Source organism: Thunnus thynnus, chromosome 9, assembly GCF_963924715.1.
Source record: "Thunnus thynnus chromosome 9, fThuThy2.1, whole genome shotgun sequence".
Classification (NCBI taxonomy): Eukaryota; Metazoa; Chordata; class Actinopteri; order Scombriformes; family Scombridae; genus Thunnus; species Thunnus thynnus.
In genome coordinates, this window is record NC_089525.1 from 22781925 (window position 1) to 22808255 (window position 26331).

Here is a 26331-nt window from a genome sequence, read left to right on the forward strand (position 1 = left end):
TTTGTATGTTATTTGCCAAAAGTTGCTTGCAATGGTTTAGTCAGAGAGGAACATTCCTATAACTATACCGTAACATCACACTGATTAAAAGAGCCTCCATGTGGCTCATGTACATGTGAACCTCTTAGAGATGGCACACCCAGGTCCCTCTTAATGAAACCGAGGTGTAGCTGCACTGAAAATAAAAGCCAAAACAACAAACAGTATTTCCTCTGCCTCCATTTTACTTGTTCCTTTCCAGCCGAGGTCTCACATGACCAGTGAAGCAGAATTTGTTGTGTAATAAAGGGGGGTCGAGAGGGTCGTTGAGGGGGATTACAGCTGTGTTCGTCAGATAATACAATGGCAGTAGCATGAAATGAGAGTGGTCCATGTTGGGATACAATGCAGGAGCCTGTGTAATTCCTCCACACGCTGAATAAATCTGTATCTGATGTTGGGGCACACAACTGTCACACACTCTAGAGAGAACCAAATTACAAGGAATAGCCCTTATCACAGTTTCACCACCAGTATATAATAAGCCTGAGAGATGCATTGATGGTCATGGGGTTGCTTTGTGTATGAAGCAGAGAGAGCAGAGACTAAATGTTTACCTTATTGATATTCAGCTCTTTATGCTGCAACAGGAAAGCATCTAATAGGGTCTCTAATAATCTGTTTCTATAGAAATAGCTCTGTATTGATGGTTGGGTATACTGTAGGTGTCCATTATATGACACTTTGTGATATAAGTGTTGTGTTTGTCATAACTGGCTTGCAGGTGACTGTCTTTTATACACAGTGCAAAGCTTTTTCAAGGGTAAGACACCACAGATCATGTACTTCCACAAATCCATTGCGCTCTGACCTGCGGTTCACTGGCAGACTCTTTTCTCCCCACATTAGTGAGATGACTAGTTGTCCTTGACAGGTGAAGTGCACTATTAAATTGTAATGATATCGAAGTGTGCTCAACTTTTAAAAAGAAAAAAAAAAAAAACTGGCAGTAGCCAAATCAAGTTTTTCTTAAGGGAAAAGCACAGCAGTTTGAGCATATAGTAGCTTTGGCTGTGACTCCACCAAGGATGTTTTCTTAAAATAATTGCCGTAGTAGCACTCCTGTATAAACTAAAATAAACCTCATTTGGTTGTAAAATTTTAGATATTCTAGTTCTCCACAGACTTATTATTTCTCTTACTGTCAGTGCAGTCAGAAGGAAATCACTGTTTGTGGATTGAATGAGAAAGAGATATATATACACATATTTTATATCAGACTAATCAAATCCACATGGATCTTGTTGGACATAAAACTAGCAAACCAATTTTATAAACATAGTGAGTTTATTCATTTTATAGAGCAAATGTTGCAGACAGGACGCTGTGGGATATTTTAGCAAGATATTGCCATTTTTAAAAAAAAAAAAAAAAAAAGGATTTTGGAGGGTTCTTTTGCTTCTAGATGTTTTTAGAGAGTTCTTGCACTTAAAAAGTTTATTCCAGTGATTCATTATTACATTTTCAAGTTTAGGGACTTGCAAGAGATATAAACTGAAGCAGCAGAGGTTGAGATATCAGTAATTTTAGTTCATAATACAGATCAAGCTCCAAAAACACTGGATCCTACAATTCTCATAATGCAACTCAATATTTCATTAGACCTTCCCTGCCTGTTAAAAGCCCTCATCTTTCAAACTGCACAGCCCAGTTTGTAATGCGTGCTTTCAGTTATAAATTTCAAGTCAAACCGAGGATAACCCTGATGACATCAGTATGACATCATCAGACGAGCATGACTCCATGATGAGTAAACTGACCTTTATGTGTAAAATTGGTGCCCCTTTAATGTAGTTGTGTGTGTTATTTTGTATTCAGTTATAAATGGTTCAATGCCTGGGCAAATATCTGGTGCAAAAGCAGACACCTTTGTTTTGCTCCTCTTTTACTTAAATAAATGAAGAGGCGCTAATACAATATTAACAATATGACAGGTTGTGCACAAAATGTCAAGTTTTCAGATGAGGATTTAGAAGTAGTCTGAGCCACATTCATCACAAAGTCAGCCTATTAGATTAGAGCCTTTAATTAACTCAACCCCTTTCCTCATTCATTTAGTGACCAGATAGGCACTTGTCTTTGACTGAAAGGCCAGATTCTGTTGAAACATGTTAGTGGGACCAGACTGTTTTTCTAAATTGTCTGTAGAAAATTGTCATTAATCAGTTGTAACTTTTTTAAACTGATAGTAACACTGAATGTCTAATAGTAATATAAATATTTCAGACCCAACCAGAGACATTGCAGGTTGCAGACCTCTAAGAATTTATAGAAAAGGCTTAGAATATGATATAATTAATAAGTAATTAATGTAATAATTATGGATTCTCCGTGTTGTATTGAGATCATATATCAATCAAGACTACATGTTTTTATTTTTCTGTTTAAATTTTTTTAGACAGGCTGTCATGCATGCACTTGATTTGAAGGGAGAAATGATAACATTTGTGTTTTCTTGGTGCCATTCTTTAAATTACCTTTATGCCTGCCTTTGGTGAGGTTAAAACGGGATTATTACAGTTTATTTTATTTATTACAGTGTGGTTAAGATTTATAACATGCCCTCTATAAAATATTATGTCATAAACTCATATTCATTTCTACAATATGCAACACCAGAGTAGTTAAGCTCAGCAGATTTTGGACATATTGTTACTGCCAAATACAAGATATATGATAAGAAACACAACTTAATTGCTGTTTATCAAAAAAAGAGTGGTCAAAAGTGACTTCAGTTAAAACTTTTATTCAGTCAAACAATTGCATTGTCATTTCAAGGTAAGTGAGCGAATATTTCCCCGCCTTAGTCTTCAAATTTAACTGTGGAAGTCACATTGACATTGAGTAAAAACTGTAGACATCATGTTCAAGAAGAATGTGTTCTGACATTTTTATGGCTCTTTGGAGGACAGAAATATGATGTTTGACCTGATGCTCTAAAGATGTTATTTTATTGTGATTTGTAGCTGGTGACGCACGCTCGATTAGTCATGCATGGCCATACCTCGTTCATGGTTATCTCAGGCCACACTGTAGGCTCAGAGCTTTCTAAACATCCATACCAGAGCTGGAGACATCTCTTTATCGTGTTGAACAGACCTAGTGTGAGTCCTGAATGTATTTTTTCTCGCACCTTGGTGTCTGACCATAGAGACTGTATTTGTCTGCATGTCCCCACAAGACGCCCACGTTGTCTGAAATAGTTATGTCAAATCCTATGGTTCTCTTTTGATGAGAAATGTTTGCTTTTCAATAAATGGGTGGTACGCTCGATAAATGCATCAGATGGACACTGTTGTTGGCGCTACGTAATGTCATTTATCCCACCAGCTATTTCTAAGACAAACACTTTAGAGATGTTTTTAACCTTTGTAATATGTGTCCACAGTGTAAGGTATATTACACAAACAAAAACAATTCCAGTTTCAGTTTCAGCCTCACTCTTATACAGTGTAGTAATTAAATCTACGTGATAGAAAAACATGGAGAAAGCACAACACTGTATGTCAAACAGGATTAGTTCATAGTCTGTCTGAACTTGTTTTTCCTTAACAGGCTAAAGAATTACCATAGCCATATGCCTTTGTTCTCTGGAAAAACTGCAAGACATGCAATGCATGTCCAGCACCAAAGGGGCTCTTGTGAATAAGACATCACCCTGGAAAAAGTGCACAAAGCAAATGGAGCAGTGCCTGAGTTTTCTCTTGGACCCAAGCCTCTGAGGAAATCTCATGGAGCCAGTGTCTGTCTTGCCCGTGGGTTTCTCAAAGCTATGTTAAAAAAGGGACATTTCTACTTAACCAGCAGCTTTGTTCCATCACAGACCTGTCTACTCAGACATAATCAATGATTTGAGGATGGCAGTATCAATACTGTTGTTCACTCAGACTGTAGTTAAAGCCTCCTTTGTGTTTTGTGTTGTGTTGTGTTGTGTTTTCACAGGCAAAGATGAAAACATGACAACCCTCAACAATCTGTCATGCACTGTCCTTCTAAATATAATTTACCATATTAAGTATTGGCATTAAAGCAGCTACATTTAATATTTTTATATGAACAATGGGTCACATGACTACATGTATAGAAAGGTGTCACTAAGTTATGAGCCCACAGAGAATTATCACCCAACTAGTTCCCCTCAGCTCTGCAGAGCTTTGTAGTATCTTTCAGATCATAATTGAAGAAGAACTTAATGGCAAGCTGAAAAGCAGTGTTTTGGTGCCTTCTCTGGTTGAAAGTTTCAAGCCTGTTTCAACTCAGACCACATCCAGCATCAGTGATGGGTGTGGTCAGAAATGTTCTCTGTTGCACCCATAGACTGTAAAAAAAATATGGACGTAGTCACCGTGAGGTCACCCATTGGTTTGTGGACTGCCGTTTTGAAGTCTCAAGTTTAGCGATGTGACCATCACCATCTTAAGTTTTTGGAGCCAGAAGTGACCATATTTGGACTAGAGGTCGGAGCTGACCCTAGTGCTAGCTGCTAGCTCAGTTAGCACTATACATTTATAGTCTATGGTAAACTGTGATAATGCTAATGCTAATGTAATTTTCGCTAACGAAAAACAGTCCTAAAACCATTAAAACACAATATACTCACCGGAAAACTGAACAGCCGATTACTTAGAGGGTCTCTAGTACAACCAAATGCTGAACAAGACTTTTTAGGTGACCAACATGTTACAATTAACTTTAATGAACTGAAAACACTCTGTGAAATATCAGCTATACTCTGTCAATCTGGGGTTACGCCATGGTTATGTTATGTAATCAACGTTGTTGCCGTGGTAGCAACTTGTCAATCACAAGGTAGCCACGCCCTAAAGCATATGCTGCTTTATCATCTATTTTACTGTAAATGGGACCATAATTTACAAAATGAACACCATGCTGTATTGAAGAAGACTTGAAACTAGCTATTGAGACCATAAACTCATTAGGAAAGTGTTTACTGAGGTAATACATCAAGTGAGAAGTAGGGTCATTTTCTCATAGACTTCCATGCAATCAGACTTCTTTTTGCAACCGGTGGAGTTGCCCCCTGCTGGCCATTACAAAGAATGTAAGGAGCGACCCACTTGGTTGCACCTGTAACCACGCCAAACAGTGAAGTAACTAGAATGCAGCAAGGGGAGAAGTTAACTGGAGGTCAGCAAAGACATGATTTGCAGGGGGTGTTAAAGGGGACGTATTATGCTTTTCCTTATTTTCAGACATATATATAATGTCACAATGTTGGATGTTCATGTTAAAAGTGGCGGACGTGTCAAATAACGAGGTAAACATATTGTAGCAGTAATCCCTGTGAGCAAAAAGCAGCAGCATCAGACTGCTCTGAACCAACGGTTTTCTCTACTTTCAGCCCGAGCTGACGTCAGTTCATGACGGATTTCTGCTGCTACATCTGCTACGTGCAAAGCGCGCAAGTTCGGTGCTCTGATCCAGGAGTAGTTATGCCAAGCCACGATGCCATTACACAGCACAGCAAAGTAAAATAAGTAGTTTACCTGTTAGAGGTGTGATGGTTGTCTGCAGCTTTTCATAAAACATCTCACTGTGGCTGTTTCTGCTTGTACTATTCCTCCCTGCATTATTTCTAACTGATCCGCTGAACAAATAGCTTCAAATGTTCTTCTTCTTCTTCTTCTTTTGTTTAATAGCGGGTGGCAACCAGCATAAAGGTGCATTACCGCCAGTTTCAAATGTTGTTGACCAGTTTTTAGCACTGCTAACAGAGCTCCGCTAATTCAGTGAAGAACATGTTTTTACTTCCTGTAAATTCTACACAATAAAAGTCTCCTGTTAGTTATCCATTTGAAATCTTTTAATTTGAAGCAGTAAAGCAAGAAATGTTTGGTTTGCATTGACAGTAATTTTACACAACTCTGATATGTAAAGCTGGCCAATCAGAACAGAGTGGGCTCATCAGGTGGGGGGCCTTAAAGAGACAGGAGCTAAAACAGAGTGTAAGAGAAACTGTGTATATTGAGCGGCTACATAAAGGGCCAGTATAAGATAAATAAGGAGTTTTTTGAACTTTGAATCATGCCGAGCTACTCTAGTGGAGTCCAAAAATAATAATTTAGAGCTGAAATTAGCATAATATGTCCTCTTTAAGTTACTCGATTTTGGTTCACTCTTACAGCCCTTACAGTGTCACTTTCAGCAGTACCAGGTTGCTATATTCAGCCAAAAAGTGTAGCAGAAAACAAAGTTAGCTCTGCTCCGCTGCTTCACAGCTCTGCAGGTCTACAGCTCTGCTCTGCATCAGACAGGTTCAGCGGACAGTCCGCTGGTTCAGCTTCGGTGGAGCTGCTCTGCAGTGAACAGGCTCAGCTGACAGACAGGACAGACAGTTTTTTTACTCCGCAATTTAACGTTTTACTAGGTGATAACTGCAGGAACAAACAGCCAGAGTTGAAGAGCTGCAGGGCAAGATGCAAGGAGGATTTCTGTTGTTTTTGTGGCTGCCAGCAGCTCTTCTTCCTGCGGACAGTTACTGACGGAGAGATTTCCTCCAGCAGGCCAGTGCCGCTCTTAGCTGCTGAAGCTAAAACTGTCTCCCTCGATCAGCATATATTTGAAAATGAGCGCAGGGCTGGGGGTGGTGGGCATTAACATTCTACCATTTATATGGATTTCATGAAGTAGAAAAATGGTCAACTCTACGTCAGCATTGGCCCCACCTTTTCAGGGCTGATTTTAAACAGCAGATGACAGGTTTAGCCATTTTCAACCCATGAAATGCTGATTTTTTTTAAAAATTTGGTGTCAATGTCAATATTAACACCAGCATTGATGTGTTTCATCACAGTACAGTCATATAATTTAGTTTACAGCTCAAAAAAGCTGTGCAGTACCTCTTTTAAGTGGATAAATGCAAAAATGACACAAGCAGCAGAAAATAACAGACTTCATTTTGGGATTCAGTCATATTTCATTGCAAAATTTGGTACATCTACAGTGGAAACCAGTTATAGGGATCACGTCTGTCCGGGTCAAATTAATCACTATAAGTAGATGATTATTATAACTGATTTTTTTTTCTTTTTCTTTATTTCTCAAGCAGATTACCATCTAATTGACATTTGTATGTTTATTACATGAATATAAAGTAATGAAAAGGACAGCTTTGCTATTTACAGAATTTCATTGACTGTTTCAAAATACAGTACAGCGACTTCAAACACTTGTTTTGCTGCTGCATCTCACAGCAGTTTTGCTGCTGACGGCTTCCCGACTCATTTTTAAAAAAGACGAGAGAAAGAGAGAGCGCGCACAAGTGAGCTGAGAGAGAGAGAGAAAAGCAGTGATCGAGTGAGCTAGAGAGTGGATCAGGAGAGCGAGCAGTGGTGGCGAGAAAGCCGATGAATGAGAAGAATAAAACATTATTTTCTGATGGTTTCATGGCAGTTACAAATAAACAACTGATAATGGTGCCACATCCACTAATTGCATATCATACGTGAATCATGGGGGTAAGGTAAAAAAAAAAATAGAATTACCGTAATTTTAAATGTTTTTCCATATGTTCTCATGTATGAAAAGACCCAAAGTAAGCAGACTACTTGATTACTATAAGCAAATTATTTAAACAGCATTTGTATAGGAATGATTCTGTCCTGAGCTTTTTGATCCATATAAGCAGTTGATCACTGTCACCGTGACAGTTTCCACTGTATTTATGTCCAGAAATGTACCAAAATAAAAACACAAAACACTAAATGTTTGCATTGCCTCAAACGATGCAGCTAATGTTCTCATCAAGATGTAAAACTTCTACCAGACTTTAGATACTCTACCTTAGCAAATGAGACTCTAGCTGTTCACAAAGCATTGTTAGACTGATGCTTTTATGAGTATGATTCAGAAAATCCCTGGTAGACCCAGCTCCATGGTAGCTTTGTCATGACGCTGTTGGTTCCAGCCAGCAGCTTGATCAAGCGAAACAGGCCAGCGGCTATGCCTACAACTTCCTTCCTCCTCACTGTCATGTCCAAAATATGGGTCATGTAGAGTGCACTGTCTTTGTGTGTGTGTGTGTGTGTGTGTGGTTGTGTGTGTGAACCATTTACTGTGTGACTATCTGCTTTACCTCTCCTGGGGTGAAACCTCGCTTCACCATACAGATTGACAGCAAAACCCCAGTAGTTCTATTCTTTGGTTTAAGGCACAGGTGGACCATAACTGCGGCCAAGCACACACTGACTCACCCACTGGCCCTTGGCTTTCTCATGTCTCCGTTATAATTCTGTATTGTGCACGGTCCCCGGGGCAAAATGAGAAAGCTACCTAACCTTCCTTCCTCCATAAGCAGTGACCATTAGCAGTTAATAACCATGAAGGAGTAGCCAGAGGAAAGTCAGAGCTGTGGAAGACTAACTGAGGGCTAATGCCATACATAGAGGGGAAAACACAATTGCATAAGCAGCTTAAAGCAAGTTAGCTAATGGCTAACAGAAGAAAAAGATTATGATAGGTGGAAATGAGCTGGTTGGGTAGTAGGAAAACAACCATATGCTATCAGAGGAGGTGATTTATACTGAGACTGATGGGAGCTGACACCTCTATCCATATTCATATAGGTACACGTAGCAAATAGAAGACATTAATCATCACAGTCAAGCAGTCACAGCTTCTAATTACATGTTCACTGTACATGGACTGTAGTCTACTTCTGTAAGAGCACAGCTGGAGAGATTTCCCAGTGGCTTTAAAAACTACAGAAGTATGGCTGTGAGGGGTGGGAAATGAGGAGCACAAAATGTAGAGAAACACACAGCTGATGAAATCCTCTTTTTTTATATGCTGAAAATGCACAAGCGCACACACACACACACACACATCTGGATGCATGCTCCATAGTGCTTCATTATGTCATGCAATTACCATCCCAGTTTGGTAGCATTGAAAAATCCAATCTTACATGTCTAATCACTGCATTTCATTACCTTGACTACAGTACATGGAGCAGATGAGAGAGACAAACATCCTGCTTTGATCGTGGTGTTTATACCCCCTACATCTGAACACACTGTTCAGTTTACAGCAATGTTCATAATGACAGCATAAATTGGACATGAAGCATACATCAGCTGTGTTAGCTGTGCAGATTTGAAATGAAGTGAGATGTACACAGTATATTGTAGGCTTAGTTATATTTGCATGAATCTAGATGTGCTATATTTTGTCTTTGATCCAAGACAACAAAACGGACAATTATTTTTTCGTGCTTTACAGTGCCCAGAAACATGTCAAAGCAAACCTAAAGCTTATGTGGTGAGAGGATAAAGCCGCAGTCCATCTCAAGCCCCTAAGCAGACACATCAAAGCAATCTTTTGCAGTCAGTATAGTCCCTTCTCCCTATCAGAAATCCTGCTAGCTCTGTTTCACAGAGACTGACAGGAAGCAATCCGTGCTGATATCAGATCTTAGACGTGGAAAAGGTGGCCTGAATACAGAGAGGCATGGAGAGACATCTGGAGGATGGGTAGGTCTGAGGAGGCTCTATGATAGATTCATCGTCCCATGGGGGCAAAAGGTCAATTCCACAGGTTTATTACAAAGATTGCCATTTAAACTGCCACTGTTGGAAACCCTTTTGTTTGTTTGAGTTAGTGTTTGGGCAAAGCCAACAGAAGGTAAATGCTAAAACTTGTACAACACATATTAAATTGTATACAACATATACAATTTAATACACATTTTCCATTCAATGTAATTCAGTTCTATACAATATAATCTAAAGTAAACATATATGGTTTAGTAGAGCTCTCATGGACCTTAGATCTTGAATATGCTTGACATTTATACATGCTCCTATTAGAAATTGTTATTATATTATATTATATTTAGCTGCTGCATTCCCAAATTTTAAATTCAAGATTATTTCCTGAGATGAACTGAAGATGATAATGTGTGTGGGCTGAACAATTCATACTCCCTTGACATTTTGACAGTAGATGTAGCACTTGGAGAAAGAGTAGTACGGTTTTCTTCAGTTTTCTTCAAGCAGTATTTAGGAGCTCAGTGGATGAAAGAATTAAATCACAAAGAGAAGGATATTATATTTCACATAAATACGAATTTTAAATCACCAGCCTGAAAATGTATTGAGGAGTGAAGATCAGTTAAGGCTGCTTTGGAAAGGCCTGAGGTGGTAGTCGGAGTTCAGTGTAGTCAAGCCATCATGAGCATCAATCTGTCATCAAGCTGCAGCTCATTGTGCCCTTGTCATTACCGTGGCACAAGCCTGGAAACATCATTTCTGCTGGGTACTCCAGAGATGTCAAGCCTCACTCCCACAAGATTAAAGATTGCATTACAAATTAGTACACATGAGCGATGGCACAGAGTTGCGATTTACTCTGGTTTAGCATGGGTTGATCTAAATCACTAAACCCCAGGGTGTGCGCATTGAGACAGCTAAATATACTTTAACAAGAAGACCATTTGCATTGGCTCATGGCTGAACTAATTATGTTTTACTACAAAACAAAAGATCAAAGTTAATACTGAGGAGAATAAAAATAGTGCAAATAAAGGGGTGGGATTGAAAGCAAGCCTAGTAAACATGACGATATCCAATGGGAATGATTCCTCTGCCACTGTTGTAAGTGTACTTCTGAATTATCTTTGTTCTGCTCAGGCTTGCAAAAGTAGTTAATAGGTTTGTCATATACACCGTTATATTTTTAAGTACACTTTTTCTGTCCAGGTTCCAGACCTCTGAATCATTGCCCACATCTCCAATTTTTCCAGCAATTCAAATAGTGAAAAAAAAAGAAAAGAAATGGCAAGTCAGTCAACATAACTGTTTTTTAAAAAAAGCTGCAAAACAGAATGTAGCCCATTGTCTTTGAATCTCTTAACAATATATTAACATCAACAGTCTTTTGCTCATCAACCTACTCCTGCAAAATGCTCCACAGATGGAGCCCATGTGCAAAAATGCACTGTCTGAAAAATTCATAAGTAATTTCAAATCCATCTATCTTATATTTTACCGACTTAGAGTATGCATGTATGCCCTGTAGGTTTCTCCCATGACACCATAAACTCAGAGGAAGAATTTCTAGTAGTCTGCCTTGCAAAGAGGACCTCTATGCTGAATGCTTAATGTGCAGACAATTTTTAATTTCACCTTTGTCCTACTAATCTCTGGCTTATTGTTATACATAAAGTCTGAACCAAGTGTTTGGATTTTGTCACCAAATTCTACATTTAGATGGGATGTATTTTGACCTCTTTTGATTATTAGAGTACGTTTTAATATCTTCACAAAGGATGGAAATGATTTCAAGTTTGAGTTCTCCATGTTTCACTGGACATCCAGACATGGTTTACCAGATGATGTTAGTCAGGCTCAGTGAGAAGGTTTCTTCTGTATGAAGCTCTGTCTGTATCTGTGTTTCCATACCTTGAAGTGTCACTGTACAGGAGTGGCAGTGATCATGTCATTGAAGATAAATGTGCAAGGGTAAATTGTAGTGTGCTCCAAATCCCATTCCCCAATGAGCCTATTGATCAAAAGGGGACAGCAGTAGCCATAGACCATCATATACAGTAGTGTGAGGACAAGGGCTACAAAAGTCAGTAAAGACAAAAAAAAAAGATATGTCACTGTATTATCATAAAGCAGGCTGTGGTTGGATTTATTTTGATAAAAGGCCTGTCACTGGCATGAGTCAATCCATGCAGTGTGGTAGGTGTCGCAGAAAATTGTGTGGATTGTCTAAAAGCCCTGCATTCAACCTCAAAGTGAGAGCCCTTCTATGAGAGCAATATCTAAGGCTCAAGTGGTTGTTAAGGGCAATTTGACAAGTAGGAAATTAGAGCAATGTGTTTCAACAGGCAGAGAGAGCAATTTTGTTCTGTTTCCCATTATGCTAATGGCACTAAAAAAGTTAGCATGCTCATGCATGGATGTCTAATGGCCCTGATATCCCCCAGTGCTTCCTTGTAGGAAACCAGGGATCAGCCATACTGCTAAATGATGTGCTTTTCTGATCACCAGCTTCTTAATGAAAAAGCAATTAACAGAATATGTTTGCATTCTATGGGTAGAATCCCTTCCCATCTAATTAGATGTAATTTTGATTTACTTCCAAATCTGATGTTCAGTGAGGTTGTGGCTCTGCAGAAAAAGATGATAACTTACAGACGAAAAAGCTTCTTAATGTTTTTAAGTGTAAACAAATTATCCAGTTTTGTGGACTGAGTATGTACAGTATATCAGCATATATCTAAAGGCAGGCATTTAACACATAACTTTCCATATTTGTAGTATTTACTGAGGCTTTATGTTGCAAGAAAAGGGGAAGATGGGAATTTTTCAGATGTAAAAAACGGTTGGCCTTGCTGACCTTGCCTCCCTACCCCCCTTCTCACAGTCCATTTACGTCCTCATACATTTGAGCCTTATGCACTGGATACAGAATGACAACTCCAGCTTCTTCCCTTTTTCTGTGTGTGGTCACATACACTACAGTGGAAATTGGTCCGTCTTATGCTCCATTTCTTTAAAAAAAAACAAAAAAACATTCTAACTGTAGAAATTATTGGACTGTACTGTAAAATCTGGGTCTTGTTTTTATCAAGTTGGAATGCACTCCCAGTAAGTTGCTTTGGACACAACCGTATGCCAAATGAACGCAATATAATGAATGTTATGAAAACCTCAGTGATATTATTATTATATAAACCTCAAACCAATGATATTGCACCAGTGAAGACCAGTTTCATGTTGTTCTTTTCATACTTCTATGGAGGCTTGTGAATTGTCAAACACTTTTGGTTTACAGGATCAATTTGCTCTCTTTGTAAGTTTATATTATAACTGGAAATGCATCTTGAACATCAGCTGCACACATGCAGCATGTAGAGAGTCAGAGTTCTAATTAAGACTTTATACATAATGATTTTGGTTATGACATGATGAACACATATTTTAAAATACTATTATTGGGCACCATGATCATGGACAAAGGTAGCCAGTTTTCAAGGAGCATTTATCTGTCAGAGAAATTGGAAAACAAGTAAACCATAGCAAACGCTGGCCCATGCATCAATGTTTGCAGAAAATTAATGACTAATACTGTTTTCTTGAACCAGTGGTCATGTGTACACATGGTCACCTCGCTTTGATTAAAATTGTCTTCTGTGAATTCCTGTTTAAGGCCAGGTTGAGCAGAACGGTAATGAAATGCTTACTAGGTCCTGAGATGAGTTGCATGTGCAGTGGCTTCCCATGGTTGATCTGCTGACAGCACAGTCCTGACAGGTTTGTAATACAGTAGTATTGTTCCCTCTCATAGCTGTAGACTACAACAATTGCCATACAAAGCCCATCCTGAATAGAAGTACTGAAAATTTAAGTCTGCAATTAATGTTCGGGTCTATATCTTTAAAGGATTCAAAGATTAAAAACATGTTTTCAATGTCTATTTAGCCTTCTCCTCAGAGACATTCAAGAATAAGGAGGGAAATAACATAAAAGCAAAATACATGAACTGTTGCCCTGGCTGGCATACTGACATTTCAAAGATACCAAATCATTTCTTAGAAGCTGTGAAGGTGTGTTTGAATTCTACATTTTTATAACCTTCTCTGTTTTTCTCATACCCAAAAGTGTGTGTATATAATTATGTTTCAGCTTTGATTCAGCTTTGTTTTCAAAGCCAAATAAAAACCCCTTGTTAACAAGAGAATGACAGCCAAAAGTTGCTCTATAATAGAAAGGAAAGAAAGAGTCGTTACGTATTCATGACAGCAGTCTGGCACGGATGCTCAAATGAAAGGGATGAAGGGGGGAAGCAAAAGGTCAGGCTCATTAAATGTCAGGAAAGAGCATCTTAATAATTGAATCATTCAGACAAAGAACCACATAATTTAGTTTTGAAGGGTTCTGAGGAGCCACTTGCAGTTGTACTTGTGGTTTTATAGTCAATACAAACTGCAAATATCATTTTACGAGAGAGAGCTGTACAGTACATTAACCTCAAATGACTTAACATCCAAAAACAATTATTAAAGACATACAAGATATTGTTTGTCAATAAAAACATTAGTTTTCGGAAGGAGTACAGTTTTTTTTTTTTTTTTACTTAGTGAACTGCATCTAAAACCTCTGGCGAGAGTCATCACTCCAGACACAAGTGTGTAAATTTTCAGACAGATGTGTTCATGCCAAAAACTCAAAAAGGTCAAAATATTTTTACATGCTCGTAAGCTGACCTGATCTTTTATTCGTGTGCTGTTTCTTCATTGTCTCTGTGATTTGAGATATCCAGTATTCAAGCACTCATGACACCATACACAATAGGAACGGTCCAATTATAAATGCATGAGCTGAATTTGATTATTTGGTGTCTGTGATTACAATTACAATTAGTAAAAATTGCTAAGTCATTCTCAAAAAGCTATTTCAAATAAATATTAGAGTGCTCCCAAATAAAGAATTATTAATTTCATTTAAGATGAAAATACTTTTAATTGAGATTAATTCACTAGCATCATTAATTAATCCAGATCAGCAAAAAGAAACATACAGATGTATAGATTAGGCCTAAATGAAAATGTTCTTTAATACAGTTTAAGATCATATCTGATTGTATTCTGTAAATGTTAATAAAAGGGGACTGTTTTATTTGATCAGTATCAAGAAAATGTCATAAAAATAACAGGACTTTTTGCAGCTGGGGAATCTCATACTGCTGTTTCTTCAGTGTTTATTAGTATCAACAAGCAGAAATGGCTCACAGCTTCACAGTCTGCATATTACTAGAATTTGCTCTGGAAGTATATGTCTTAATAGTTTTGATTCAAAGCACTGACACATGGATGTTCAGTATCGGTTTAAGAAGTGAATCTTATGTTATGGATTAGGCTTGCTATATCTTCGTAAGACAAATATTGCTTTGACTTTAGTGAACCCCTCTAAGATTTTCTTACCAGGAATATTGTGTAATGGACCCTTTTCATCAGTCCTCTGCAATTCATGTCAAAAAGAATTGTGTTAGGGACTCATTCTTCTATCAATATTCCTTTAAGACTAAAGCGTTTACAGTCACAATCATTTGTCTCTGAAACCTTATGACTACCTGTCAGAGAAAATCACACTTGAGACCAAACACGATATTTTATTGTTTTGTATCGGCCTGTAAAACAGGCACAACCCAAGAGAGACAATTTGTTATCAATGGCTCACAAGTACAATGTACAAGTCTGACTATCAATCCATCTCTGTCTTACCTGTGTGTGTTTTGTACCTGAGTGTGTGTGAGAGCTAGAGACTGAAGGATGAAAAAAGGTACCAATATAACATCATCAACACTTCAGAGTGGACCTCAGCCACAAGCAGTGGAGTGGAGTCAGGGGACCAGTGAGCGTTCAGCTCTGTAATGTAAGAAAGACTGAGATATGTGCACAGCTCCACTGGGAAAATCAACAATGGTGCTGGGTGATGGTTTTATTTCTAGCCACACAAGTGGGATGCCTCCAGAGATGAAAAATACAAGATGGCTTGCAATGAAATTTGGTATTTTACCATGATAACTGTTTGTTAACGTGCTAAGGTTTTCCTGCTAATCACTATGTGTGCACGTTGTGCCGCAAGCTAAACATGCTTCCAGTCAAGGTTTAATATAAGAGCTTGCCTTTGATGTTTTTACTGGAAGCAGTTGTGAAACAGTGAAAACTATTGGATAAAACACAAAATATTCAATGATGTATCATCAGTGAAAGGTGAAACATTAAGTCCCCATTGGAAGTACAACACAGTCATTAGTAAACATATAGTCCACAAGAGTAGAGGTGCTCATACAAATGAATTTTCAAACTGAACTGAGTATACTGAATCACTATTGTCAGTGGAGCGCCCCACACTGGTTACTGAAAGCACTGTTGTCAGCTCAGCCGTGATTCACAGTACGTTAATACCTTGTTAAAAACTTATTAAAAGAGTATGGAAGCCACAGACACATGCATGATGTGATAACGCTGTTGCAAACAGTTGCTTACTGTGCTATTAATACTGAACTGAACGCAAGAACTAGAACCAGCAACAGACTGACCGTATACTGAACTGAAACCTGTCAATCAGCGCTAAATGTTGCAGCAGTATGAACAGTGATACCTGTCATTCACTGCTGTACATACTGCAGTGCAATCTCTTAACTTGTCAGCTACATAGTCAGTGACTACAAATCTTTGAACCTAACTGAATGAAAAAAATTGAATCGGGGGTGTGCTGAACAAAACTTGGGAGAGACTCAGCAGTTCAACATTTCTCTGTTTAAGAACCTGCTGAGATTGACTAAAATGAGAATAGCTGGTCCACCTTAAAGGTCAGTCCACATTAAGTGAGCCTGGTCAGGTTAGGCTAACCCATTGTTGCTAAATTCGGGGCTAAACTCCTTCACTTTTCCAGCAGTTGGGGAAACAACAGACAAGACTTTTCTTGGTCTTGAGACTGTAGCCTGTACTGTGTATTTACTGCCAGATCGACAACTTACTGCTAACCTTTTGCTCCGCTCTGCTTGCATTCACCGTCACTTTTCTGCCGCTCGCTTTCTCACACTAGCTCAACCACAGACTTGCTATGCACACACATTACGCACTGCCCTAATCCTAAAAGCAGTTACGCTACTCTTATAACAGTACCTTTCATGTAGATATCCTTTGAAGAATGAGTTGAGGAAGGATTCTGGGATTTGATGCACTAGTCGTTGTTTCACAACAATTCCACAATAACGTAGGGTGTTATTGTGCTCGCACAGTGTGTGAGTGAAAATCATTAGTAGCTTATTGATATTAATGATTGTGTGAAATTTTAGTCGCAGCTAAAGAGTGAATATAAAAAGTCACTGTCAGTAACAGTTAGCTCAATAGTGATGCCTAGAACATAACACATAAGCCTTAGACAGCTAGTATTATGGCAAGCCTCATTAACTCAAAACAGATCACAAAAAAAACATTTAAAGTTCAAATCAGAGCAAATAAAATAACTATGAAAAATAGAGTACAAACATTGGGAAATAAATCTGACAAAACAGTCAATGTAACTGCGACTGCTATGGGACTGTGCCAGTAGTCGTAGCTACTAGCAACAGAATGAACTGAAACCAACTGCTGGCTGCAGAATAATGGTGACAAGTTGTGAAGTTGTATAAGTAAGTTCAGAGTGAACGAAAAGTAGAACAGCACTGACGTCAGCTAGCAACATACACACTTATGTATGCACATATGTGTGTGTGTGAAGTGTGCCTATGTTAGACTTTGAAGTAATTACCATGTGTGGATATATATTTCCCTCAGTACAAGCAACCAGTTCTTTCTGTAATTTCTTCAGACCTGCTCCTTTCTCCTCTTGTCTGTATTAGTTAGGTGTAATATAACCGAGTGCAATTGCTTAAATGTGTTGACAGGAGACAGGGCTAGAGAGTGGGGTATAACATGCAATAAAAGGTCTGTGGTTGTGTAGTACACATCTTAACCAGTGGGCTACTGGGGCGCCCCAAGTTCAAACATCTTTTAGATGTGTAGACACATATTTCCCTCAGTACAAGCAACCTGTAACAAATCTGCATTTGATGACATCCATTTGCATCTTTTCATTGACACTGTATGCAGTTGGCACACACCTTAACTGTTGGTGACATGTTAATAACCTTGTTTACATTTACTTGAGGAGAAGCTCTTCTGGCCATGTGAATTATGCCTCCTATCATGTTGTTCTAGCACTGCAAAACTGAGTGGGTGGTTGGGAATAAAGCATCTGACTTTAACAAGGGAAGACTGCATCTCATTTCACACTGACAATCAAAATTGTATTCTTTGCAAGACCATCATCCTTCTCTAAGATTACCCAAGTGGTTCTTCTTTTAAAATGACTAGAATTGTTCTAAACTATAACAATAGGCTATAAAACAATCATATTCATATTTGTTAACTGTCATTTGCATTTGGAAGGCACTAATGATATATGTATTGTATGTTTTGTACTCCGAAAAGCTAAACAAATAGGCACTGAGCCACCAGAAAGTTTGAGGTGGTGTTGACTCAACCTGCAGAATTGCAAGGTGTAGAATTGTTTGGTTCTGGCCGAGGTTTGCAATATATTGAGTGTCTTATAGTATAATTATTGCCAACACAACACTTTGTGATTAGTTATTCCTTGATTTATACAGATGACTGCATTCATTAAAATTCAGACAGTGAAGGACAGACACTGTCAATTCAGAAAATTGATGAATTACCGGTTTCCATCTGAAGGCTGGGAAACATTGACAAGTCACGTGGTGAGCAAGGACACTTCAAATGTAGTTGTGTGAGTAAGCAATCTCTGTGGAGAACAAACAAGGAAAAGTAAAGTAAATCCCCTAAATCTTCTTCTTCTAAGTATTGTTGCTAGTATATCTTGTGGAGAAATATCTAGCCTTAGTAAAAGTCCAGGGAAGAGGATGTCTTGGTCAAATTAATGGGAGCTACACCACTTATGGTTTCCCATGGCACTACCCATTTCCCTGTGGCCCATCCCAGGATATTAAACTTGCATATTAATGCATGTTAAACCTTATTTTTTTTATAAATATAACTTTATAAAGTAGTCAGACTGATAGCCATCACTGTAGCTTAATTTCCAAACAATTCCTTATTGTGACCTATACTGTTACAAATGGAAGATCCCTCAGGGTCAACACAGTTTCAAATCCACAAAGTCCTCGATCCTGTAGCCCCTGACAATGCAGTTTATGTGACTCTAAATACAGCTAAGAAGCCATAAGATTGGTGGATCAGTGAGTGACTGCCTCCACACACTCATGGGGCATCGGCAAAGCTGTGCCTCAGAGGGGATTGAACCCCCCATCTGTACTCTAGAGTTTCAGATCATGACCTGATCGTTAAGTGTTAACAATTGTATCAAAAGCATGGGGTGCAATCAGCTGTGCTACAGCAGGGGCCCGTAAAAAATCTATGAAAAAATCTCTCTCTGTTTCCTTTGTTGTTTCTTTTCTTTTTCTCTGACTCCTTCCCTCCTGTCGCTCTCACTGTGCCCTGTTGGTTATTCCTGTCAGAGGCTGCCTGACCCTAGCTGGAGCTGGCATCAACTCCACCCTCTGCCTGGTGTGACATTCATAGCATTACAATTGAGCCATTAATCTGTCAAGCCTTACCCCCACTAAGCCATGAGCAGTGGGAAGGCACAGGAGAGGGAGAAGTTTACTCCTCCTGTTTTTCCTTCTCTGTAGTTAGGTCCTAACAACCACAATAAGTCTCTGACATGATGTGAAATAGATAAACTGTTAGTTGCCAGCTGAGGCAAGCCATTCAGTCATCATTTTTCACCCTCATTTCCCCATCTACTGCTGGGTATTTTTTGCTGATGACTGCCTTGCTGATAGCTGTTGGCTTCTCATTCTGTTGGATTCTGCTTTTTTTTTCTCCACCACCCCCACTGCTACCCCTCATATGTACAAACACTCCTCCTCTGCTGTTTTTCAAATCTTCTTTCTCTTTGTATTTGTTCCCTCTCTCTCCCTCTCTCCCTGGGTAATGTCAGACTGAGCTCCTGTAAGGAGGAGATAAAGCCCCCCAGCAGGGCAGGACCACAGCTGTCGCCTTCTGACTTCCTGGACAAGCTCATGGGAAGAACGTCAGGATATGATGCCCGCATCAGACCCAACTTCAAAGGTACAATATATGCCAAGGCAGACCATCAGTAGCCCTCAAGAAAATCCTGTAGCATGCACAAGCATTGGAAAGCAACACAAAGACCAGTGAATCTGTGCTGTGAAAGTTAAACAGCTGACCATTCTCTTGTGTATGTGCTGTATGTTGCTTTATTGGAGACTATAGTTCAATTCTGAGGATTAAGGCTTTCTAGCGCATACATATTTCATTGGCTTGGTCTTGTGTTCACTCTGTTCAGTTTCACATGTGCTGTTAGTTCAGAACAACAGTTAATGAACGCTTCATGGTGACAGCCAGCCATTTTCTCGTTTTGATGTTGACTTAATTTAGGGACTGAATATTTTACCAGGCAGCCCAAGCACACTGATGATTTTCTCAGGCACTGTGCAGAAATGTAGCCAGACTCATCTCTGTGACCTGACTGGCTCTTACTTCTAACAACAGTTACTCATTATTTTCAATATTTTTCCTTAAAGTTATCTTGTGATTAGTTTTAATATGGGAGGTTTTAGCTCTAACTGTACTTGAAGTAGCAGGTCTTTAAAAAAAAAAAATCAATTTCTCTCAATGCATTTAAAGAGGAGAATATTCAAAAGCAATAATGGAGCTGGCCTGGCTTATGTTTTGACATCATTTACAGTCATAATGACTGAGGATGAAAAGTAATGGAGGTATCTGCACATTTTAAAAACAAGAGATATATAAAATCGTGGGTATTTTAATGTGAACAGCTGTGTGGTCCCATACATCCCATCTGATGTGAATCTGATGTGTAATTTTCTCTTTTGTTTCTTCCCTCAGGCCCACCTGTGAATGTCACCTGCAATATTTTCATCAACAGCTTTGGGTCCATCACAGAAACTACCATGGTAAATGTGTTTTCTTACAAACACCAGTACTATATTTAAAAATCTTGCTGTAATTTATTTTTGTCTCCAGACATGATTATGGTTTGTATAGTTTTAGTTGCATCTCTCCCATGATTTATACAAGAATCTTGAAACACTTCATCCTCCATCCTCTTTCTTTTCTACCAACTTCTTTGCTAATCCACTTAGTTCTGAAGCCGTTCTCTCATATCTGTTTCCTGGAGCATAGCAGTACAACCTTCAGAGACCAATGGGTCACTGACATGCTGATAATGAACTGTCCACTCTGCAATTAAAATGAAAAATTGAGAAAATGAATGAAAAGAGGGGCGGGGGTGGGGAGGACAAGGGGTTCAGGGTAAAATGGCTGCCCTCATGTCTGCATTTACAGTGTTATAGTTGCTTGGTCAGCACAATACAGCGGTGAGCTGTTTAACGATGTCTGATGGAGGCCCAGAGGGCCGGACATCCAGTCAGGTCAGCCCAGAGAACGACAGCTATAATGATGTCGTTGAATGTACTGGTGAAGCATGCTTTTATTCTGATAAATAAAGTGAACAAGCAAGAAAAGCAACAATCTACAATGCTTAAAGATAAATTCTGAATTGATTGCACAGATCAGAATTCTAATTTAATTACTCATGTATGTTGGCTGCAGGCAGGAGTTATTGTGTTCATTGTGTTGACATCCCTGTGCTCACCAGCTGTACATGGCTGCATTGATTTAACAAACTGTAGGATCTTAATCAATCAGTCACTTTTTGGTAAAATCAAATGAGGAACATTTCAACAGCAGTGATGCCTCTATTATCCAGAAATAATGAGGCTACATTGCAAAAATGGATCATCATGCAGTGCTTACTTATCCTGGGTGTTACTATATGTCGACATTTAATAGTACTTACATTTACAGAAACACTGTCCACCACCTATTTGTTTCAGTTATTTCTCTGAGGCCAAGTGTTCTCTAAACTTAATACCATGTCTCCCAATGGTGGAACTGGGTGTGGTCATGTGCTTTTTTTCTAAGGAAAAAGAGAACAATAGATAAATCTAAATAACAGAAAGTAGGTTTTATATAGCTGAAAATACATTTTGTAGATTTAGAATGAAATTCAATCCAACAGGGGTGGCTCTTAAAAGTTTCATCAAAGTTTCATCTTTCATAGAACAGCTGTGGTGAGCTTGAATTCAGATTGGTTTATAGAATGGATTCCAAGAGCGACCTGTATCAAAACATTCCCAGAAACTTCTCAAATCTCTAAGCTTTCCAACTGTATTATAAACTCCACCGGTGATATATTTTCCCATTAACTACCCTGAGTTCTTCCACAGGACTACAGGCTCAATGTATTTCTACGGCAAAAATGGAATGACCCTCGTCTGGCATACAGCGAATACCCAGATGACTCCCTTGATCTGGATCCATCCATGTTGGACTCTATCTGGAAACCCGATTTATTCTTTGCAAACGAGAAAGGAGCCAATTTCCACGAGGTCACCACCGATAACAAGCTGCTACGGATTTTCAACGATGGCAGCGTTCTGTACAGCATCAGGTGAAATCATGCTTATTTCCCCAAAACATAAAGATCAGAGCCATTGAATTTGTTATGGTCAGAGAATGATACTAGGATTATTTTATGCTTATTCTGAAAGGCTACTGCTAAATAAGTCAATAAATATACACAGAATGAACACTTTATGGTATGTTCATAATTACTTTTAATTTACTTTGAAAATGAGCAACACTTTTTATTAAATTAGATTAAGATGTGCATTTTGTATCTCAATACAGACTGCTTTACTGGTATAATTGCCATAATGACATAAAAATAGTTAGTTTTGTCTTTAAATATATCTAGACTTTGATTTATAAGATAAATGTGAGGCATGCAACCATGATACACAAAAAGATAGTCTATTTGGGTCTACTTCCTCCAGCTTAAGTGAAGAAAATATTAGAAAACATGAGTTCAACTTGGTCTGACCTGGTCCGAGCAGGCGGATGGCAAACAAATCCCACTCATACATAACCTCTTGACTGTGATTGCCACAGATTGCGAAGCCGCTAATCACACAACCCCTACTGCACCTTTCTGCCCACTTAGGCACACTGTAGGTCACCAAAGTACTAAATGGGTGCAGGCATGGAATGAATGAAAATGTCAAGTGACATATATAGGACAGGGTCTTTAAAGTCTGTTTGTTTAATGACATACCACACAGATGGGAAATTTACAGATGGCTTACGAAACCATGGCATAGGATGACACCTTTTTTAGCCCCTGCTTGCATGTCACATGACTTTCCATTTCATTTTTCATTTCATTTTCAGTAAACTTTTCAGGCTGTCTTTTGGGAATTATGTTTCACTGTAAAAAACAACAACAACAACAACAAAAAAACACACAATAAATCTACTATAATATTTATATTTCACTGGATTTCACTGTATTTGTTTTACTGAAAGTGAAACTGGAAATAGGGAGAGACATGCAACACAAGCAATCTGTTGTACTCAGTCTCACAGTATTGCAAATACTTCTAATTACCACCTCATTCCACAGATTTACTACATCCACTAGATTTGCTTACTAACCATGTTCTGCAATTATGGATCAAACATCTTTGTTTGCTCTAAACACATGATACAGTTTAGTTACTGTTGAAAGAGTCAATCACAGGAGTATTTGTAGTTGGTTCTTCAGCTTGTGAAAAAGATATTGTGTCATCATAACACAGTAGCAAATGGGTGCCTGTGTGTATGCTGCTGGCGGCTCTTGTCTTGCTTCTGGGCGATGCATTACAGCAGGTAATTACACAGCTTTTCTCTAGACAGACTCCCAAATAGCTCTCTGTCTTGCTCTCTCTCTCTCTCTTCTCTGAGGATTCTTGAAGGCTTAATGCATCAACACCACAACAAATAAAAGTAGAGATGCCTACACCAATTACTTTGCTATTACTGTGCTACGACGAGTAATCAAATGGCAGAGTAACTCAATATGTTTTCCAATCTACTGTGTTTGTAGGAAAAGTCTTTTTTTTCCATTTTCCAAGGTTATTGCATGGATGTCATACAGACATCTTTTTCATAATTTATCTCACACAGAGCAGTTTAGTACTGATCATTTATTTCACTGTTCTTTTGATCTTTTAACCTATCATTTGTCCTTTTGTTATGGTGTCTTTTCCTTGAGTCCTTTCGTGCCTTTTGCTGTCCCCTGTGGCTCTTCTTCTCTCTTTCAATCTGTTTTTCTATCTCAGGCTGACTCTTACCCTGTCCTGCCCTATGGACTTGAAGAATTTCCCAATGGACATTCAGACCTGTACCATGCAGCTTGAAAGCTGTGAGTCTTCTTTTCTTCCTCCTCCTTTTGTCTCATTCTCCTGCGTTTATCTCCCTTTGTTCCCTATTTTCTACCTTTTTTCCCCAGCTTGTAAAGTGTCCAACCATGCTATATTCCAAGAGATAGGAGCTGTATCTAACATAACTACAGTATAAATGTGTCTAATTATTGAGGTTATATTCACAAAGTCCTTTATGGAAAACAATTCCCTGACGATTTTCTAGTTGCATCGCTTGTGTTCATGGCTATTTATTAATCTTATAGGCAATGTCCTTCATGTTTTGTGGTGCTACAGAAAGAAAAATCACAATTATTTACCATTCTTTACTTGTTCACATCTACAAAACATAAATTTAAACTGGAGAGTTGAAGAAATATACAAAACGCTTAAGCCACTTTAAAATGGTCTTTCTTATTACACTGATAAAATGAAGGGGAGGAATAATAGTCTCCCCTTTCAGCCTCCCCTTGCCTTTAGCAGAGATAGTATCTGCCCTCGTGAAACCAATTTCCAGGATATAAATAATAAAACTTTAATTTTGTGTCCCTTTTATTATATGTGACCCACCCCCTGTGCCTAGAGGTGACCTAATTTCCAGTCATAGGGACAAAAGAACTTAAGTCTAGCAAAGGGGGAAACAGAAGGAGCACTCGTGCCACGGAGTCACCGCTCCTTTAGAGCAGCTTTCTCACAAAAAAAATAAGTCAAGCTGAATACTGGTATATCTACCTACCTTCTTATATAATTCAATAAGAAAGGAGGTATTGGTTTGTTTAATAATAAAATAATAATAATAAATTTAATTTGTAATGCACTTTTCATTCATAATGAAACTCAAAATGCTGCAGTATTAATAACATAGAACACAAAACATAAAGAAAATAGTAATAAGAGTTAAGATGAAAAAACCTTCCCGAATAGAAATGTTTTTAGGCCTTTTTTAAAAAAGTCCAGGGTCTGTGCTGCCCTTACATGGTCAGGAAGGCTGTTCCACAAGCGTGGTGCAGCAGAGCAGAAGGCTCGATCCCCCGTGGTGCAGAGCTTAGTACTGGGGGCCCAGAGGAGCAAGCTGCTGGCAGATCTGGAGGTTTGTGGTATGATCAGTTCCTGTAAGTAGGGAGGCACATGTCTATTGATGGATTTGTATGTGAGTAGCAGGACTTTGTAGTCAGTCCTGAAGGAGGCAAAGAGCCAGTGCAATGAAAACAGAATTGGTATTATGTGTTTGTGTTTTCACACTCTCATCAGGATCCTGGCCATGCTGTTCTAAATGTACTGGAGCTTCTAGATGCTCCTGCCAGGGATCCCTGTGAAGAGCGCATCGCAATAGTTCAGTCTTGAGGAGATAAAGACATGGACAAGTATCTCTGCTTCTGACAGAGAGGGGCAGAGTTTAGAGATGTTTTTGAGATGGTAGAAAGAGGTTTTGCATATGGTCATCAAAAGTCAGCTGAGGGTCAAACCTGCCAGATTTGTGACTGAGGAGGAAAGGGGGATGTCCTGGCCGTCAAAGGTAAGATGAGGTATGGGACATGACTGAATCTGGTGTGGAGTGCCAATAAGGAGAGCTTCAGTTTTGCTGCTGTTTAACTGGAGGAAATTTGTATTCATCCAGGCCTTTATCTCCTCAAGACGGAGACGGAGAAGGGCTTGGGGCAGTTTTGATGTACAGCAGGGTATCATCAGCATAGCAATGAAAAGACATCCCGTGTCTGCTGATGACACCTCCAAGGGGGAGCATGTAGAGGGTAAACAGGATAGGGCCGAGAACAGATACTTGCGGATACACCACAGGTGACAGGGAGAGATCAAGACTTGCATCCTCCCAGTGGGACATACTCAGTTCAGGACTGAAATCACTTAAGTTCAGAGTCTCACAGTCTAATGGTGGTGTGGAGGCAGTCTAAGAGGATAATGAGATCCACAGTGTCAAATGCAGCACTCAGTTCAAGGAGAATCAGGAGAGAAGGGGACCCTGCATCAGCTGCCTTCAGCAGGTCCCTCACAACCCTGAGCAGAGCTGTGTGCTGAATGAAAACCTAACTGAAATTTTTCAGTTGTTGTGTTTAAGGTGGCCCCAAAGCTCAGAAGCAACCACTTTCTCCAACACCTTGGACAGAAGAGGGAGGTTGGAGATAGGTCTGTAGCTGGCAAGAACTTCTGGGTGCAGGGTGGGCTTCTTGAGGAGGGGGCAAATGACTGCCACCTTGAGGGCAGATGGAAAACTACTAGTTTGAAGGAGGAGGTTAACAGTTTTGGGGAATGAGGGGGCTGACAATGGGGCTGTGGGAATCAGCTCCAGTGCTCAAGTACAGGGTTTCATCTTTCTGAGGATTTCCTCAATGTGGCTCTGCCTGAGGCCAGTAAAATGGAATGTAA

General features: G+C 39.1%; 1 protein-coding gene across 2 annotated transcripts in view; it reads left to right on the top strand.

The window, feature by feature from the left end:
* Window positions 1–26331, top strand: part of glra4a (glycine receptor, alpha 4a) — a 56962-nt gene that overhangs the window by 18077 nt on the left and 12554 nt on the right. For both annotated transcript variants that reach the window (XM_067599733.1, XM_067599734.1), the window contains exons 2-5: window positions 19602–19732; window positions 20534–20601; window positions 21937–22160; window positions 23869–23951. In XM_067599733.1, the coding sequence (XP_067455834.1) occupies window positions 19602–19732; window positions 20534–20601; window positions 21937–22160; window positions 23869–23951 (506 nt within the window). The remainder of the gene's footprint in view (window positions 1–19601; window positions 19733–20533; window positions 20602–21936; window positions 22161–23868; window positions 23952–26331) is intronic.